Source organism: Tenrec ecaudatus, chromosome 10 (genome assembly GCF_050624435.1).
Source record: "Tenrec ecaudatus isolate mTenEca1 chromosome 10, mTenEca1.hap1, whole genome shotgun sequence".
NCBI classification, from domain to species: Eukaryota; Metazoa; Chordata; class Mammalia; order Afrosoricida; family Tenrecidae; genus Tenrec; species Tenrec ecaudatus.
The window spans coordinates 154322339-154341158 of record NC_134539.1 but is presented as its reverse complement, the minus strand read 5'-3'; the positions used below and the strand labels follow the sequence as shown (position 1 = coordinate 154341158).

Sequence of the window (18820 nt, the reverse complement as noted above, 5' to 3'; positions counted from 1 at the left end):
GTGTATGCCTATTGGACTGCCCTTTCCTGTGACATGTGGCGACCTGTAATTACGCCCCGCCCCAAGAGATAGAATGCTTGGTTAACAATAAGCGGGGTCCTCCAGCCTTGTGCCCGGGGCTCCAGCCTCCGGCCCCCAGTTCTCCAACCTCCTGCTTGGTCCTCGAGCCTCCTGCCGGGTCTCCACCCCACCTCCCCTCGGCCCACGCTGTGCGCAGACCTGGCTGGTAAGATCATGGCCATCTAGGAGGTGAGTATGCTACCATGAATTGTGTCTGAATTCATTATTTGACTCTCTCTTCTATCTCTCATGCTCTCAACAAATTTAATATTTATATATCTCAACAGTACAGTTGTGCTTATTGAACCCATGATTAGTGGTGGGGGGCTGGCACCCCCCAACTCATACTACAAATAAGGAAGACTGGAGAGGGTGCTGCTGAGGAATATTAAACATACTCCGGATTGCCAGAAGAACAGATCAATCTGTGCTGGAAGAAGTACAGCCAGAATGCTCCTGGGAAGCCAGGATGGTGAGACTGTCTCATGCACTTCTAACATGCTATCTGAATGACCAGTCCCTGGAGAAGCTAATCATGCTGAGTAACATAAAGGGTCAGTGTGTCATGCCGGGTTGGCTAGAGAAACAAATCCAAGGATACTCATGTATGTGTAAGAGAGAGCTTTATATCAATGACTAGTTACATGTCAGGAAAACATCCCAGGCTGGTCCAGATCTAGTCCATAAGTCTACTTCTACTCCATACATCCCTCTGCAGACTCATGAAGCCACATACAATGATGCAGAGTGCAGGAAGATCACAGGTCGGTGGGTGCAAAGTCTTGTGGATCCAGTGGCGGTGGAAGCATCACAAGGCTCTGGCAGGTCTCAGCCGTGTAGCTCACCAGCAGGAAGGTGAAGGCAGAGGGGCGTGGGGAGGTTCCCTGGACCCTCCTTAGGAGAAGGCCACACCCACAAGGAGGTTCCATCAGGCTGCGACCCGATTGACAGGCTAGACTCCACCCCTACATTCCATATATCAAGTTGACACTAAATTATGTAACAAACACAGCCAAAAGAAGGGGGGCGGCGGGAAGCGAGATTGACACAGCGGCTGCAATGATGGGCTCCCATTCAGGAAAGGGGAGAACGGCACAGGACCAGGCAGTGTTTCCTTCTGTTGTGCATCAGATCCCTGCGAGTCGGGAGCAGCCAACAGCACCGAACAACATCAACAGCGAGTGAGTCTTTAAAAAAGCGGTTTCTCCCACCGTCTGCGGCTCTACCATCATACCAAACTAAAAGACTGCATTTGAAAACGAATCCTCTGACTAGACCTGCCATTTGAAGTTGAGTGATTTGCCAGAGTCAACCCATCCTAAATGATCACTTTCCAAATCTTTTATATATAAAAAAATCTCCCCTGGAAAACCAAACTCAACTTGCTGCCGTGGAGTCAATGCTGACTCATAATGACTTCCTCTGGGCGTCCTCGACTGTGATGCTTTACGGGAGTAGAAAATCCAGTCTTTCTCCCGCAGTGCTGCCGCGGGTCTTGAACTGCCAACCATGCGGATCGCAGGCCAACACATAACTACTACACCACCAGGGTTCCTATGGAAGTGCTGTCTAGGACACGGAGAAATAAAGACAGCGAAGAATGCACGTTACTTTGGGGAACGGGGCCGGCGTCCGCTCGGTGGAGTTCACTCCCTAGCGCCTTTGATGATGTGCCCTTGGCTCCTCTCCGCAGCCCTGCTTTTTCCAGCGCGTTTCGCACCTGAAGTGCCCAGAGGTCCAAGTGGTCAGTGTGTGGAGGCATGAAGGCCTGAACACGGAGACCCAGCGCCTGAGCACGTGCACTTAGCAAATGACACTTGACTAGCGTGGACTCACAGCTTGAAATGTGGAGAGGAAGCTGACGACTTAGACGCAGAGGGGTTGGTTTTGTTTCTGTTTTTTGAACTTAGATGACCTCTTCTAAAAGAGCCCTGGTGGCTTGGTGGGTTAAGCACTGAGCCACTAGCTGCAAGGTTGGTGGTTCGAACCCACCAAGCTTCTCCACAGAAGAAAGATGAGGCTGTCTGCTCCCGTGAAGGTGTGCAGTCTCCGAAGCCCTCAGGAGCAGCCCCACTCTGTCCTGCAGGGCTGCTATTGAGTCCCGATCCCCTTGGGCAGCGGCTATTCTAATGGCTGCCACGTGACCATTCCACCTGCCTGCCACTGTTGTGTTGGGGCAGTACGGCATACCTTGGCATTGTGCTGCAATATGATCAAAATGTTGATGGTCTTACCCACTGCGCCCTGTTTCTTGCATGGGTTTTGCTTAACTCCAGCGATCAATCATCCAGAAAGCCCAGGATGAAGAGATCGTGGGACTTCTCCCCCTGCCCCCGCCCTGCCCCCATCCTGAGTTTTCTCAAGTTCCTGACACGCCAGAAACCTGGAAGTATTGGGTGTAGCTCTGACATCCTGGAGGAGGAGTAGCCCAAGGACAGATGCCCAACTTGGTGTGACTAAGCGTCCCTGGAATTGTGGTGGGCTCTCTCCTGGGCACTCCCGGTCTCCTTTTAAAAGCCACCTTTAAGCAAGGGCCAGGTGAAGGGTAGACTGGGGAGGTGATGAGCAGTTGAATGCAAAGTCGATGGCCTGCAAAGTGAGCCGCTCCTCCCCACCGCAGCCTTGTTAAGAATGAGGAAGGTGGCCCAGAGGAGACCCACTAGGCAACAGCCTTTAACACAAAGAGGAGCTGGAGGGGGTAGGGGACCATGAGTGAGAAGGGCCACAGGAATGGGATCTGGAGCGTGCTCCGCTTTGCAAAGGCTGCTGTCCTCCTGTCCCCCAATCACCTGGGTAGAAACTGCGGAATGGGAACTGAAACTGCTGGGGGACCCTTCCCCCCAAACACACTCCGGTTGCTTTGTCAAGGACTTGGAGATGCATTGGACCAGTGCGGAGGGTTCTGTGGGTCACCTCACCACCCCTTGGGCCCCCTGCTCTCCACTCCAGGACCCCCCCTCTTCAGAGCTGTCACACAGCCTTTGCCCAAGTGGCTCTTGACACCCTTGAGCAGAGACATCCTTCCCCCTCCCCTCTGTCCTGCTTGGCAGATCAACTCATACTGTACCGTGTCCTCGGGGAGTGGGACAGAGTGGCAGATGTCTTTCCCCAGCCCCTCACCCCCGGACTCTTGCCCCCAGATGCCTGGGGCAGTGGGAAGGGGCCTTTATAAGTAGGCCAACTTGCGTCACAGGTTGGCTGCTAAGTTTGAACAAATCGCCTCCTCTCACCCACTCTGTCAAATTGAAGCTGTAAAAGGTGCAGGCCGCTGCTCCTCCCGCCTCCCGGGACTGTTTGCAGACTGCGGCCAGCCAGAACAGGCGCCCGCTCCACCCTCAAAGCCCAGAAGCTCTTAGGATGTGGACGATACTTCACCACTGATGTGCTCTTGCGGCCGGATTCTCCACTCAGCCACCAACCGGATCAGGACCAGGGCTTTGCCTTTGGGGCTGTTCTATATAACACTTTAAGACCAGTTTCTTAAAGTGTAATTTGCACACCATCAGATGCATCCACTTTTCACACACAGTTGAGTAGTGCATAAGTTTATACCCCACCCCATTCACCACACCCCAATCAAGAGAGAGCTTCCGCACCCCAAAAAGGGCCTGCTGGCCCCCTTCATCGTCCATCTCCAGATCTCCACGCAAACACTCCCCTGGGCTGTCCACTTGTTTGGGTTATTCTCACAGGCCCGGTAAGCAGTCACACAGCCGGTACACGTCACGTGTCCGGTTAGTCTCTGGTAGTCCAAGGTTGCTTCACCAGGATTGTCCTCCAAGAAGTTTGCTGGGTGGATTCCAACTGCCAGCCTTCTGGTTAGTAGCTGAGATTGTTAGATCTTTAACCTCTCGTGGGAGAGCTATACCTCAATCCTTGGCTCCTCACGAGAAAGAAGTCACGCCAAAGCCTGGTCTGTGATCCAAGTGAGTTTGATAGAAGTTGGAAGCAGTTTCAGATTTTACAGTAAATGGAGCACAAGCCAGACAGTCCACAGCATGGTTGCGGGATGAGGCGCAGCCATGCTGAACTGTGTGTGTGTCAGCCACAGGGAGAAAGCCACAGAGAGAACTTCTGGCCTCTTCAGGCTCCCCTGACCTCCCCGGGAGGCGTGGTCAATGATACTGGTCGGCCCCATTGGCTGAATCAAATTCACCTGGCTTGGATGGACCAATCTAGGTGTAACGCCCACCTAGGTGTGCCCCTCCCCCCCGCCCTTCCAGGAGCTGGAACCTAACAAGATCAGACCATTAGCCGCTCCTGGATCCCTTACTGCACACTGGTGAGTGTTGGGGTCGTTCCAGTGGGAACAATGACTCGTGTTGTGCACAGATCTTGACGTGAGTCTGCTTGTGGGGTGTAAAGACGCTTTTCCCCAGGTGTCTCCCCCAAATATATGCCAAACCTAAGATGCTGCTTGCTACACATGGTAAATGACTGTACGCTGGAGGTCATTGCAAGCAGGTCAGAGGTTATTCTCCCTAAGGGTTATCAGCCATCTCGAGCAGGCGTGCTCAGTACATGATTGCGATCTACTAATCGGTTGCAAATGTAGTGTGGGTAGATCCCATGGCATTAAAAAAATAGACATAAGCCTATCATCAATCCCATCACGTAATGGATACACAGCGCAGCCAATCAGATGCAATCTTAGGTGTCGAACGCATGCGCAAACAACTGCGTTAAGTGCAGCGAAACTGACAAGCTAAGTTACGCCAATTTTCAGACCTTGCGTTTTTTCTCTTAAACATAAGAAAGGGTATTAAAATGAGTGGGGGAGCTGGACCAAGTAAGAAGACAAAGATGTATCACTTTCGTACGGAATGGGAGACTTCGACGCTACAAGCCGACAGTCAGCTGCAGCCCAGAGCGCAGGGACAGTTCTGGAACTTACTCGCAGAGGGAAAGTACCCAAACATGAGAAAATGTGCTACCTCCTTGACTGCGTTATTCGGCTCTACTTACTTATGTGAGTCGGCCTTTCCCACATAAAGCTCATTAAGTCCAAGTACCGCTCCACCATGACTTATGATCATTTGGAAGTGTGCTTGAGGCTGCTGTCAGCAGCTCCTGTCCCGACTGTGCATCCCTGGCTCATTCCATTCAGGGCAAGTCATCAGAGTCAACTCAGGTCAGGACAAAACATGTACGTAGTTAATTGTGTTGTGCAATATGGACTCGTGCGGTTAGGCAAGGTACATAAACATACATTGTACACAGAGAATCCTCAGTGCCTTTATGGAGAAATGTAATAAATAACAAATAGATGTTTTACATTTTTGTAGTTGGTGGATCATTTTGACTTGATCATTTTGTATGTAACTGGAATGCTGAAAAAGTGTGAGCAGGCCCTGCTCTAGAGCAAGCAGACTGTATTGTCTGTCCCACCCTAAGCAGGGCCCACTCCCTTCTGATAAGGCTAGTAGTAGATTGTTTCCCTGAAGGAGAGCCCAGGGAGCTCAAGCCCACTCAAGGGGGACCAAGGTTAGGCGGCCATATTGAGTCTAGGGTCCGCCCTTCTTGTCACATGTGTGCCCCTAGTCCCTCCCCTTCCTGTTGCATGCACACCCCTAGCTCATCCCCTTCCTGTCACGCAGATGCCTATTGTACATCCCCTTCCTGTGGCGGGTGTGGTTACCTCTAATCACGCCCCTACGTGTATCTAGGCCTTGGTTAGAAATAAAGGGCAGACGCCCTCTTCTTCCTCCCCGTCCTCCCGCTGTCTGCACAGACCTGGCTGCTGAGAGCCTGGCTGTCCCAGAGGTGAGCATGCTGCCGTGAAATGTGCCAGCTCCTTTGTTTCACTTTCTCCGATCTCCCATGACTTTACTATGATCTTTATCTATTATGACCACCTACCGAGCCCATGGTCATCTGTGAGGGGCCGGCTCCCCTCACAGGTCTGCGTTTCATTCCTCTCCGACAACTCGATGAGAAGCCCCCCACTGTTTACCCACCCAGGTGCCTCTGGGCACCGCTCACTCCTGCCAGCAGAGTGACCTAGACTCGTCCGTCGTGGTCCCACCTCTTCGCCAACACTGATTGTGGTTGGTCTCTTTAATGCTGTGGTTTCGTCGGCCCCTCGCCTCGTGGTTCTCCTCGTCTTTTCCTGGAGACGGAAGATGCTGGGCTTGTTTGCGTGTGCCTCGTGAAAGGCCTCGTGAAAGGTCTACGAACCCCTTTTCCTTCTGTTCAGAGTAGGTGGTTGGCTTGTTAGTGGATCGAGACGGTCTTTTTCACCGTCTCTCCCCCCACAAACACCTAAATAAAGTGCCTTGCCATCCAAGTAGCTCTGGCAAACCCATCTTCCCGCCAACGTTCTAAAAATAGGCCTGTATTCAGTTAACCATGACTTTCTAATGTTTATTATTAATACTATTTCTAAACCCTCCGTTTTCATAGTTTTGCCCCATAAGAAGTACCCTAGAAATAAAACACTGACTCTGAAGGCTCCCTGCTGCGCTTGAGTGTGTTTTTCTCCTGGTGTCCCCAGGGTGATACGAGACAGGATCGAGTTTCAAGGTCTGCGGGACAAGACAGTGGAGTGGGTATCCTGCGCGGTCTTGTCTAGAAACAATGAAGAACTGCCGTCTGTGCTGGGTCTCCCACACGTGGCTTCCCTGCTCTGCCCAGCAGCGCTGAGAACGTGGTGTAGCAGGGCGGCTCACTGGAGGGAAGAGGCCTGGAGCCTTCCATCAGCTTGCCAAGGTCAAAGGAAGACGGACGGATGCTTCCTAAAGAAAAACAGACCGGGTTTTGAGGGAGCGGTGAATTCTGATTATACAAGTTCTGTCCGAGATAGGTGTGTGGCAAATGTTCTCTCCCCATCTCTCCAAGAGCAGGTGTTTCGTTTTGACAAAATCTGACTCACCAGGCTCCCTTTTAAGGTTCGTCTCTTTGGAGGGTGTGTCCTGCGGAAAGACCTCACCTTTCGCCCTCCCCTCCTCTCCAGTCTCACCCCAGTTGCACCTGTTTGGGGTTCCACTGACCTGTCTGGTTAGCCTTCTGGGATCACACCGTCTTGAACTTCAGCTTCAGCTCCTCTTTCTCACTTGGGAAGGCAGCCCAAGTCTGCAGGTGTTGGACGGGGCGTTCCCTCCCTGCTCAGGGGTGGCAGGGGACTTCCCCACCTCCCCACCCCCTGTAGGAGCCAGGAGGTCTTAGGGGCCGCCGCCGCTGTGTGCTGCCTGCTCTAAGGGGTCTCTCAGGCTCGCTGCTGTTTTCTGGTAAAAGAGGCCTTCACCGTCTCTGTCCCCTGGGGCTGGCTCAGGAGCTGAGCACAGGTTCCAGGAGCAGGTACCTCTGTGATTAGCTCCAGGCCCTCCAGGGAGGGGCTCGATGGCTCCCCTAGAGGTCACCTCGTGTACTTGCAGCTCTCTTTCCCCTGGGTTCAACACGTTGTCAGTGGGTACCAGGGGGTCTGGTGACTTCTCAGCAACTGAGCTGGCAGAACTGGGTCCTCAGCTGGGCTGGGACTGCCTCTCGCGTGGCCGTAGCACTCCCAGAGATTATCAGAAGGTCCCTCGCCGACCCCACCCCAGGAGATGCGCGTTAAACCCAACCCGTGAGCAGATTCAATGGTTTCTTTTCATGCATGGTTCCAACAGCTTCTGCCTCTGTGTGGGATGGTCAGTGGTGTGTGTGTGTGTGTGTGTGTGTGTGTGTTCCTGCAGGGACAGGACTGGCCTTCCAACGCCGGCTTTCAGCCCTGTGGTTGTCCGGTATCCCTGTCCTCTGTCCCCATCCACCCTCTGGCCTCACTGCTCACTAGGGGCTGCATGCACCCTGCAGAGCCCGTCCGAGCCCTGGATCCTGCTAGAAGCCACCGTCGGGGTCTCCACATCCTGCATCCTCCATCTGCAAAAAAGAAACAGACAAAAGTCTCCCTCCCCAAACTCCCTCTTCTCGGTTCACCCCCTCCCCTCCCCGGGGCCCTAACCTGTCTGAGGGCGGCAGGGACTGACCCCTCCTGCTCTGACAGTGGCCTTGGGGCAGCCCATGGCCTTCAGTGACACAGCCCTTTGCACACCTCTGCTGGTCTCCACACCAGCTTCTTGGGGACCACCATCTGGCCCTCAGCTGCTTTGCTGCCCCAGTTCTCAGGCGGGGATGGGGTGGGGTGGTGAAGTTTCTGGCTCCCTGTGGACCAGGTGTGACCTTGGTCAGGGCACTTGTGGGTTAATGCCACAAGGGTAACGTCAGTCCTGCACGCACCCCCCACCTCCAAGGGGAGCAGGATGATCGACAAAGCCCCTGGAGCTTCCTGGGTGTCGGATGGAGGCTAGCTGGCACCCTAAGTATCCTCACGGCACATGTATTCACATACATTCAGTGATGCCTCCTCCCGGCCTCCTGGGCACTCCCAGAAGCCTGACTTCCTCTAGTCCAAGCTCTTGGGTTTCTGCCTATGGTGGTGCCTCCCACCCCACCCCCTGCTGAGGGAGTCAGGGACCCTCAGGCCTTGAGCAGGGGCCATGCTGCGCCCACCCACGAAGACCTCTGCTGTGCGGCCTGGGCCAGGGGGGCTTGGCTGCAGATCTGCACCCTGAGAGACCAGGCTGCTACAGCTGCTGGGCCACATCTCTGCTCCCTACGTCCCCCTCCAACTCTCTCTAGCTATGTTCCTGTCATCAGGGGACATGGTCAGCAGCCTCGATTTCCAACCCAGAAGGCACAGACAGACAGTTTTGCCCTGCTGCCCGCCACCCACAGCTCAGAGGCCCCGGCAGCCGTGTCCCTGCCACTCAGACTGGCAGCAGCCGGAAGATCAGCAGGCAGACGGGGAAGGGGGAGGATGGGAAGGGGGGCGGGCTACCACCTCCTGTCTATGAGACTCAGGACACCAGCTGCGGAGGGGACTGGGCCAATTCCCCCACCGACAGACAGGCAATGCCTTCTGGGGAACCACATCCTTCTTTCTCTCCCTGCAGACCCTGCTATTGGGGGGAAATGAGAGGGGACCAGAGTGAAACAGCCAGGAGCTTGACACCCCTCCCACCATGACACCCTGCCCAGATCAGTGCCCACAGCCCACCTCCCAAGAAGTTTGCCAGCGTCCTAAGCCCACCGGGCACTTGACTCCTGAGACCTAATCTGTCAGCAACTGAGGGGGCACCTCTGCATCCGAGGGGCAGAACAGCCAGAAGCCAGCCGAGATCACAGAGCCAAAGGCAGGGTTGGCCTTGCTCCTGGGCTCTTGCTTCAGGCTTCCTGGACCCTGCTCTCTGCCCCACCCCCACGCATAACTGCCCCTGACACACTTGCTTCCATTAGAGCGAAGCAAGCAGCAGTTCTTTCCAAGGGCCTGGGGGTCACCCCAGACCCTGCCAGCCGTGGAGCTCACAGCTGAGGGCCGGGAAGGAAGCACCTGAGCTCGGTACGCAGGAGCTGCAGACAGCCTGCCCCCCAGAGAGCCTACCCCACAGACAACCTGCTCCCCCACAGACAACCTGCCCTCTGGACAGCCTGCTCCCCTAGACAGCCTGCCCTCCCATCAGCCTACTCCCCTAGACAACCTGCCCCCTGACAGCCTGCTCCCCCAGACAGTCTACCACGCAGGCAGCCTACCCTACCCCAGACAACCTGCCCTCCAGACAGCGTGCTCCCCCATACAACCTGCCTTCCGGACAGTCTGCTGTCCCAGACTGTCTACCCACCAAACAACCTGCCCGCTGACAGTCTGCTCCCCCAAGGAGGAGCCCCCCCACCCCAACCCCCTGCCAGCCTGGCTCAGCAATCCCCCCCTCTGGTGCCCTCCCCATCCTCTGGAGGTATCGCCGTCTCCTACACAGGCGCTTAGACCAACCCTGGCAGAGGGGGCAGCGCAGGGGGGTGTCTGTCTGGGCCTGAAGCCAGCCCCAGTCCAGGGAGGTGACCTTGGCCTGACACTACCTCAGGCCAGGAGGAGAGGGCAGGCCGTGGGTGAGCTGAGGATGAGACGGCCAGGGCATGATAGACAGATCTGAAAAGGATGACAAGATCAGATTGGGGACACGGAGCGGGTGCAGTGCCCTTTGGCCCTGAGCCTGACGGGCCTGTCATCAGCAAGGCTGAGGCCTCCCAGGAGGATGGCTGGCTGACGGGAGCTGAGACAGGTGGTTACCAGCTCCTGGCCCTGGTCAGGTGGGTAGCTGGGCACTGCCACCTGCCCTACTTTCTCGGTGACTTTGTGGCTCCCACAGAACTGCCTGTGCCTGGGGGAGTCGGAGGGTGGGGGCGGGCAGCTTCTCTTCAGTGCCCCAGCCACCCAGGCAGGCCGGCAGCTGGGCGGGCAGCAGGAGGCAGGCACACACACACACACACACACACACTTGGGCTCCCCAGGGGCTGCTCGGTCCTGCCTCCTCTCTGCAGGTCTGGAGCAGGGACAGCAGCGAGGGGCTGCACAGCCCCTTGGTCCCCAGTGGCAGGCGAGGTGGGTGGGTAGCTGGGCTGGGGAGGGGAGGGGCCTGGTCCGTGCTCTGCGGGCACTTTGAAGATACATGGCTGGGAGCCGTATGGAGCAGCTGCCTGCAGGGCCTGCTGGGATCTCGTGCAGCAGCAGCAGCCAGCGGAAGTCTGCTTTTATCTCTGCTCTGATCCGGCAGGAGCGTGCTGGGAGAAATGGCAGAGCAGCTGGGGGCAAGGAGGCAGCCGCCTCGACTGAGCAGTCAGCAAACTGAGAAAAACAAGTGTCAGGCTCTTCTCCTGCCACTGGGAGTGCGCACGGCACGCAGGCACAGACACACACACACACACACACACACACACACACACACACACACGGGAGCTGTCAGTTGCTCCCACCCTGCAGGCAGCAGGGATGTCATGGGCCCCCGGCCTTGGTATCTGAGTGTCTCAGCCCAGCAGCCAGGACCTGGGTGAACTCGGGTCTCTCAGCCTCGATGGAGGCCAGTGCAGCTCCTGAGTAGAGTCGGCCGCCAGGCACCTGGTGGCACTGCACAGGGACCAGGAGCACGTGCCCTCCACTGGCAAGCTGGCTGGCGAGGGACAAATGACCCCACCTCTCTGTCCCCTCATTTGATGACAAGGGGCCAGACGCAGTCCTGAGGGCTATCGTGAGCAAGACTGGGGAGAACAGGGTCCCTCACTTGGCAGGCTGGGCTATCACTTGCCTTGGGGTGTGTTAGCTCCCCTCCCTGTCCGGCCTCTGGAGGGGACAGTTCTCCTGCGGACCCGTGTGTTCCTCCCTCTGGGCGTCTCAAGTTCTGTCCTTTTAGGCCAGTGTGTCCCAGAGTGATACTGCCTCCCAAGAGACAGTGCGGGACCACCCCAGGGGGACTGAAAAAGCCAGTCCAAACCAAACACACTGCCAACCCATCGCTGCCCACTCACAGCGAGCCTATAGGGTGGGGCAGAATGGCCGGCCCCCGTGGGTTCCTGAGACTGTAACTCTTCACCAGGGTAGAAAACCCGTCTTTCTCCCCATAAGGTGCTGGTGGTTTCAAACTGCTGGCCTTGCCGGTTGCAGCCTGACCTGGTACTCCTAGGCCACCAGGGCAGCTGTCTATACGGTATCCTGTAGGATCGGCTAGGGCACAAATGTTTTTAACTGCGGGGGGATGGGGAGCAATGAGTAGTGATTCTTTGTTGGTGTTGTTGTCTTCAAAGGGGCAGTAGGCTAAGTTAGTTTGGGACCTTATGTTTTAGGACAGGGACGGGAAATGGCCGACGCTGTGACATCACCCACACCAGCTAACACCCCACGCCTCACCGAAGAGAAGCAGTCCCAGCCATCACATGACGGGTGTGTTCATTAAACGTTTGCCCAAATCCAGCAGCCTAATTTTTACATCCATCATTTTGCACGGCCTGAGACTGATGGTATCAATATCCAGATGGTCGTTGGCAGGGAAAAAAACAAGTTCCCTAGCTCTGCTTGAGGTGAAGACTCCGAGGCAGGACAGTGAGCAGCTCGGCCCCGCTGCCGGCCCAGCCAGGTCTGACCTCCGGGGGGAGAGGGGGGAAGTGAAGACCTTCGGCCCGAGCGGGGATTGGGTGATGGGGAGGAAGGGGGGCAGGGAGGTGGAAGCAGGAGACCTCTGTCTTCTCCTCCTCGGCCACCTCTGCCCATTCGCTGTCTCCTTCCTGCCCCTGAGGATGAGAATGAGTCCTCCTGGGGTGCTTGGGAGAAAACAGTACACCACAGCAGAGCGCCCCATCTACCCTCCCAGGCCACGCCCAAGGACAGACAGAAAAACCCCAAACCAAGCCCACTCAGAGTGAGCTTGTCGGACAGACGGAGCTGCCATGCCAGCCATGCCATGCCATGCCGTCGACTCTGTGGTTAGCAGCAGAGTGCTTCCACCACAGGGCCACGAGGGCACCTCCAATCATCTGAGGGACTTCTGTCTGAGTCCTTCACACACCCCCACTAATCCCCCACTGCCTCGTCCCCCCACCGAGATCTCCCCCTCACCGCCAGCCCTCCAGCACTCCTGAGTCTCTAAGGCGAATCCTTGCCTGGTGGCTGGAACATTCTGAGCTGAGACAGTGGCCCCGCCCTCGGCCCTGCAGGGCCACCCACCCTCCTATCTCCCCCACCCCCACCCTGCCTCACCTGCTTCCCGGTATGGGGGCTGGGCTCAGCCGGGAGACACGCAGGCTTCCTTCTGAGGCGCTTTCTCCCTAAACCCAGCAAAGCACTGGCGTCAGGGGACTGAAGGCAGGGACCCTACCTCATCTCCCACCCTCCTCTCCCTCCACCCCCCATGCCTGGCGGCTCCCCCAACAGTGAGGCGCAGGAGCACCAGAAGGGCCAGTTAGAGTTGGTGACCTTGGATCTGCCCCCAGCCAGCCCTCTGTGGAGCCCCGACTGGCAGGCAGTTTCTTGACAGGAGGCCAATTTTCCAATTAACTGGGGGGCAAGGAATTAATAGGCAACCTGCTTCCTTCCACCAGAACACACCAGGCCAGACCCTGCCTGACAGTCCCCAGGTTCAGCCTTTCTGTCCACGCAAGAGGTGCCGGCCTCCTTCACGCAGGGGAGGCACACTGCCTGCAAGTCCGGGGCCCAGCACCTACCACAAACTGGACAGGTGACCTGGAGCTAGTCATCCCAGCCTCCTCTCCCCTCGGTTTCCTGAATCATCAATTAGCGAGAAGACGCTCGCCCTGCCAACCCTCCAGGCCTAGGGAGCCCCCTGGCCCCAAGGGAGCTGACACAAGAGAAACCAGTGGAGAGACGAAAACACTGATCACACGGAAAACCACTGCGCCAAGAGGGCTCCTTCCTGCAGCACTCGCTGCCCCTGCTGTCAGGCACTGCCAGTCTGGACCCACGGCCACCCTAGGCCTGCACGTGAAAGCGCTCCCTCCAGGCTGCATTCCTGTGGGAGGTAGATTCCAGGTCTTCAGGCCAATGCCGGAGCCTGGCAATACTGGGTATTCACTTGAAGGTTCAACAGGAAACGATGCTGCCCACTCCTGAGCCAGGTGTCCCAGCTGGTTTTGGGGTTTTTACCCTGGAAGTACATTCTAGTCTTTCTTCATAGTCTGCCTTAGTCACAGTGTCCGCTGAGATCTGGCCAGCGTGGGGAGGCCCCTGGTATTTGAAATACCAATCCCATAGCTTCCAGCAGCACTCAAAACCAAGAAAACCAAACTCACTGCCAACTCCCGGGGGTAGAAGTGCCCCCTGGGCACTTCTGAGACCATAACCCTTTACAGGAGTGGAAAGCCCTGTTTTATCACCCAAGGAGTGGCTGGTGGTTTCGAACCGCTGACCTCATGGGTCACAGCCCAATGCATAACCAGTACACCACCAGGGCTGCAACCAACATCATAGCAACAGGGAAAAGCCCCACAGTGAGACACACCGATAAAGTCTGTGCTGAGAACATCACAGCAATGGTCTTACTCCCTCCCTCGAAGTCACTCTGTCATTAACCCACCTAACTCTGGAGGCCAGGAGAGGAGCCCTGGCATAGTGGACTGTGCATCGGACTGTTAACCAAAAGGTCAGTGGATCAAAACCACCAGCTGTCCACAGGGGAAAGATGAGGCTTTCTGCTCCCATAAAGAAAAGCTCGACCGTCATAAAGATTGACAGTCAGTCTCTGAAGCCCTAGGGTGCAGTTCTACTTTGTCTTCTAGGGTTACTGTCATTGCTATTTAAACATACAACGGCTTTGGAAAGGTTTGTGTGGAAATTCCTTATCTTCCCATTCCTTTTCCCCATGAACTTGCTGAAGGTCCCTCATCATTCTCTCGAAGCCACTCTTGAGTCGGAGGGGAGCTAGGATTAGGACTCTGATAGGCACCTTGGGGTCAGACCTTTGAATTCGTCGACTCAATTCGACACAGTTATGATGGCCTCAGTGTCCCCGGGCCATGCAGACAGCCAAGTACCTGACTGCCCACTGACACGTCGGAGGTTCAGGCCCCTGAAGCATCCCAGCCCTGAAACCCCGGGGGAGCAGTCCTACTCTACCACAGGGGTCAGCATGCGTCGGGCCAACGTGAAGGCACCTAACAACAGCCTGGAGGAGGGGAAGGGTCTCAGAGATGCCGCCACGAAGACCCGCAGGAGCAAGCGGAGCTGGGACACAAGACAGGCATGCATTGTGGGGGGTTCTCATCCAGAAAGAGGCACAGGTGACTGCATGTTTGCTTTTTGTTTCGGTGGGCAAGAAGATGTGGTGTCCAGGTCCCAGGAGATAACTTCCTCATGAGTCAGTGCTATTCTTCAGACAAGTGCCCCACTCTACCAGGGCTGGATGTTGTAAGGAACATTTTACACTCATTTAACCTTTTGGGGACCCATGGGACCTAGAATGCCCGCTTATATACCCCTCCCCCCACCTGCTGAGGTTTAGTGGGAAACATGTATCCCACTTTTAATGTATACTGCCATCTGGTGGGGGCCTGGATGATTGCATGAATCTGAAGAAGCAGGCCTCATCCCATCAACCTCAGCACCAGAGATCCCTTGGGACATATATGTCCCACTCATTTTAGCAAAACACATGGCTATCAAGAAAATGTTCTCGTTTTGTTCCAAATTACTCCCATTCCTGATAACAGTCATTTACGCACCAAAAAAGCTAACAGAAAACTAATCCAGCCTTTGAAGAGTTAATGAATGTGGGTTGGACTCTCACTGATTTGTTAACCAGGAGTCCCATTCTTTGTCCAAGGACACTGGCCACAAGGAAAGGAAATGCCTAGAAGTCTCCCCAGGTCTCACCCTCAACAGCCACATGGCCTCAGCCCAGGGAAGAGTTAACTTCCTGACCACAGGAGACAGTGTCCTGCCCGCGGGGCCGCCCAGCCAATGGCACTCGACACTGATGATGTCATATGTCTCCTGCGTCTTTGATTGGGGACTGGACAGCGAATCCTGCTGGAGGTTCAGGCAGTGCAGCCACTGGGGGCTAGGTGGGGGCGGGAGCGATGGGGGGGGGCAGGGGAAGTCCAGCAAAGGCAGGCCGAGAATGGCATCTGCCTGGTCCCTCTCTCCACCACTGCCTGCTCCTTCCAGAAAGTTGCTGTTGGATGCTCAGCAGAGCAAAGGGACCCGCTCTGGTCCAGGTAGCCTGCTTATCCAGAAGACAGGGGTCTCCTGGTCAACCTACAGTACACACACACACACACACACACGTGTGCGCGCACACACACACACCCCAAGCCAAGGCAGCCTTGCTCCCGCATCTGCCCTCTTCTCTGCTTTACCTGCTTGAGGCCTGGGCGTCTGTTTCTGAGCTGCTGTTTGTCCCTGCCCCATCCACGTCACTGGGCTCCCTGTGGGAGGAAGAGCAGGAGGCAGAGCTGTGGGCAATCCCCACACCCTCGCTCCCACTTCTCCAGGGCCTGCTCCGCAACACCTTCAAGCCCCCTCTCCTTATCCCAAGACTAAAAGGCACCTAGGCACAGAGAGGTCCCGGTCTCTACACCCTCCACCCAGACGCCCCACTCTTCCCTGAGAGCAAACCTCTCAGAGGTAACCTACCCCTCCCAGCCTCCCTGGGCCTGCCAGGTCCTCCCACCCCAGCACTGCCTCCGCCCATAGACCCAGAAGATCCTCACGGTTCCACACGATTGGCGAACCAGCGGCGCCACAGCAGGGCCAGGGTACTGAGCAGAAACAGGGTGGTACACATGCCCCATCCCCAGCCCTGGCCCCCCGTCTGCGGAAGAAGGTCTCAGGCCAGGGCCCCAAACACCCCCGCCAGCTCTGACTCGCTCTGCTCGGTGTCCTGAGGTTCCCGCTGGTGATGGATTAGGAAAGGAAAGCTCATAAGCTGGGTCAACGGACCCGACCTTGTGAGGGCTGATTAAGCTCCCAGGACCCAGGCACTGCCCCAGAGTGGCTACAGTGGCCGGGTAAATACCCCTCAGGCCACCCAGCACCTATTCAGAAGGTAAATACAAATAAGGGGACTGGCCCGCCATGGCCCAACAGTCCAGATTAACTGCTCTGCCAAGCTCCACTTCCAGCAGTGACCCGGGTGCTCTCAGAGGTACCTGCGGGGTCTCAAGGTGTCAAGAAACACTCCTGAGAAGAGCTGGGGGTGTGGGCCTCACAGGGGAGCCAGGGAGAACCACTGCCTCTGAACAGCTTTGCCTTTGGAGGGGAAGGGGCAGAGGGAACTGGCAGCAGGAAGGATAAGGGGAACTAGAGGCCAGAAAGATGAGGGAGATGAGAGAGTGAAGGGCCCCGTTGTCTAGTTCAAGCCTCTCCACACCTTCCTGATGACCCACCCCCCTTTCAGAGAAGCGTATGACAGAGAAAGAAGAGTCTACAACAAACAACAAACCCAAACCCCCTTGTCATCGGGACCAAGTAGAACTGGCTGTCCTTGTGGGCCTCCAGGACCAGACAGCCTCATCTTTCTCCCGCTGGGCAGCCGCACTGCTCTGGTGGCGCCCGGATCAAAGCATCTTCCTGAGAACCGCAAGAGCCCTGGCTGCTGGAACCCACGGGAGACAGAGGAGGCAGTCTGGTCTGTGCAGATGGACAGCCCTGGCCACCCGGGTGGGGCTGTTCTAGTGGGAAGAATTGACAGGAGGGCAGGGGATGGGTTTGGCGTGGGGCTGCAAATGTATAGACTTTTCTACCATGCAAGTACGTTGTCCCAAAGCATCTGGCACGCTTCCGGGGATGCGGCAAGCATGATGCGCATGTGGGATGCGGCCCGATGTTCCCTTCTGACTTCTTTCCGCATCCACAAACAGCCACCTCAACGGTTGTTCTTGGGAGCTGCCAGCGAGTCCTTGCCAACTCAGAGCGGATCTATCAGGAGGAACCGGCCATCCCCCATCCGCACACATTGCTGTCTGTCGGCATGTGGGAGCCACTGTGTCAACCGTCTCCTGAGGGCCTTCTTCTTTTCCACGCCCCTCCACTTTCCCAAACAGCAGGTCCTTCTCCAGGGACAATGCTGTCAGGTGCCACTGGGACGGCTCCGACCCGTAGTGACTCTACCCTGCGGGACCCTGTGCCATCCTCACCATCGCGCCTGTGTCTGAGCACATGGCTGCAGCCACAGTGTCCATGCAGCTTCTTGGGGGCCTCCCTCTGTCTCACCACCAAACATGATGCCCTGTTGACCTGACTGGAATGATCGGAGGTGAGGAAGCCCCGTGGAAGCACAGGGATTTGGGAACCGGAATACGCTCCTTCTCTTCCCGTCCTCCGAGACTCCTCGGCTGAAAGATGAGGCTGTCCGCTCCCAGAGGGATTTGCAGCCTCAGAAACCCAATGGGGAGGAATCTACTCCATGGCAGTGAGTTTGATGGTGGTGGCTTTGCTTGCCCCTGGGGTGGAAGGCCTCCTCCCAAGGATTCTCCTTGAAGTATCAGGGCCCTGGACTCTCAGAAGAAGGGGGTCCTGGGGACTGGAGGCAGGGGGCAGGGAGTCGGGGGCTGACTGGGCCTGTTTTTGCTGCTTGTCTGATCTCTACCTGGAAGCAGGATTTTAGAAAGAAATGCATGACTCAAAGCTGAGGGGGAAAGCCAGTCCCTGGCAACTCGGACGCTGAGAACCGGGCTTGAGAAGGACATGGGTGGGGCATCTCTAACAACAGTCCCCAGGGCTCCTGTTAGGAGGGCAAAGCTTGAGCAGTTTCTATGGACCCGGTGGGACCCCCAAGTCTTTCCTGAAGCTCCACAGACATCCAGAGGCATAGGGGAGGGGCTGCCAGAGGGAGGCACATCAGGGCACCCGACTGGGCATACACATACAAAAGGCAAAGAAATAAAAGGCCTGGGCCAGAGTGGAAGGCTCAGAGGGACATCTGCTCAAGTCTGTTCATCTTGCAACTGGGGGAGAGGCGACAACTTCAAGATTGTTCCTGGGGAGCACATAATGCTACAGCCCAGGACAAGGGTCATCAGAGGGCCCTAGGGAGACACAGGCACCAACTGGTGCACTTTCTGTCCATTTCAGACCCCGCAGCCCGAAGTGGGGTCTAAACTAGGGCCGATCCCAGGGTGGGAACCACGAGGAACCTCTGGTGCAGTCTCCCAGACAGGGCCCACCAGGAAGAACCAGGGACCCGGCCCCCATCCTTCTGTAATGGGACCTTGGTGGCAGATAGGTGTCGAGCAGCCAGCACTGTTGACCCCCAGCTTGGCTGTCCTGCCAGCCCTGCCCCCTCTCCTTCAGACTTCCGCCCATCTGGACCAGAATTCAGGGCAGCATTGGGTCCTTGCCTGCCCGTGCCATTAATAAGCCACACGGGACTTCTTTCCGCTGCCCTGTGCCTGCACCCCCGGGTGTGTGTGGGGGAGGGGGTGCTGGCCGGAAGGACACGGGCCA

At 56.5% G+C, this 18820-nt stretch overlaps 1 protein-coding gene across 2 annotated transcripts; it reads right to left on the bottom strand.

Moving 5' to 3' along the window:
• Positions 1-6409: 6409 nt before the first annotated feature.
• On the bottom strand, positions 6410-16160 carry PRCD (photoreceptor disc component). Of its 2 annotated transcripts, XM_075559461.1 has the most exons (6): positions 16087-16160; positions 15733-15801; positions 12620-12687; positions 11774-12153; positions 7050-7917; positions 6410-6794 (listed from the first exon to the last, which is right to left on the bottom strand). In XM_075559461.1, exons 1-3 carry the CDS (start codon positions 16158-16160, stop codon positions 12645-12647), a joined length of 186 nt encoding a protein of 61 aa, XP_075415576.1. In that variant the 3' UTR covers positions 6410-6794; positions 7050-7917; positions 11774-12153; positions 12620-12644. The 2 variants fall into 2 exon arrangements, 1 of the variants encoding a protein (XP_075415576.1); XR_012786416.1 differs by lacking the exons at positions 11774-12153; positions 12620-12687; positions 16087-16160 and having other exon boundaries at positions 15733-15997.
• Positions 16161-18820: the final 2660 nt, after the last annotated feature.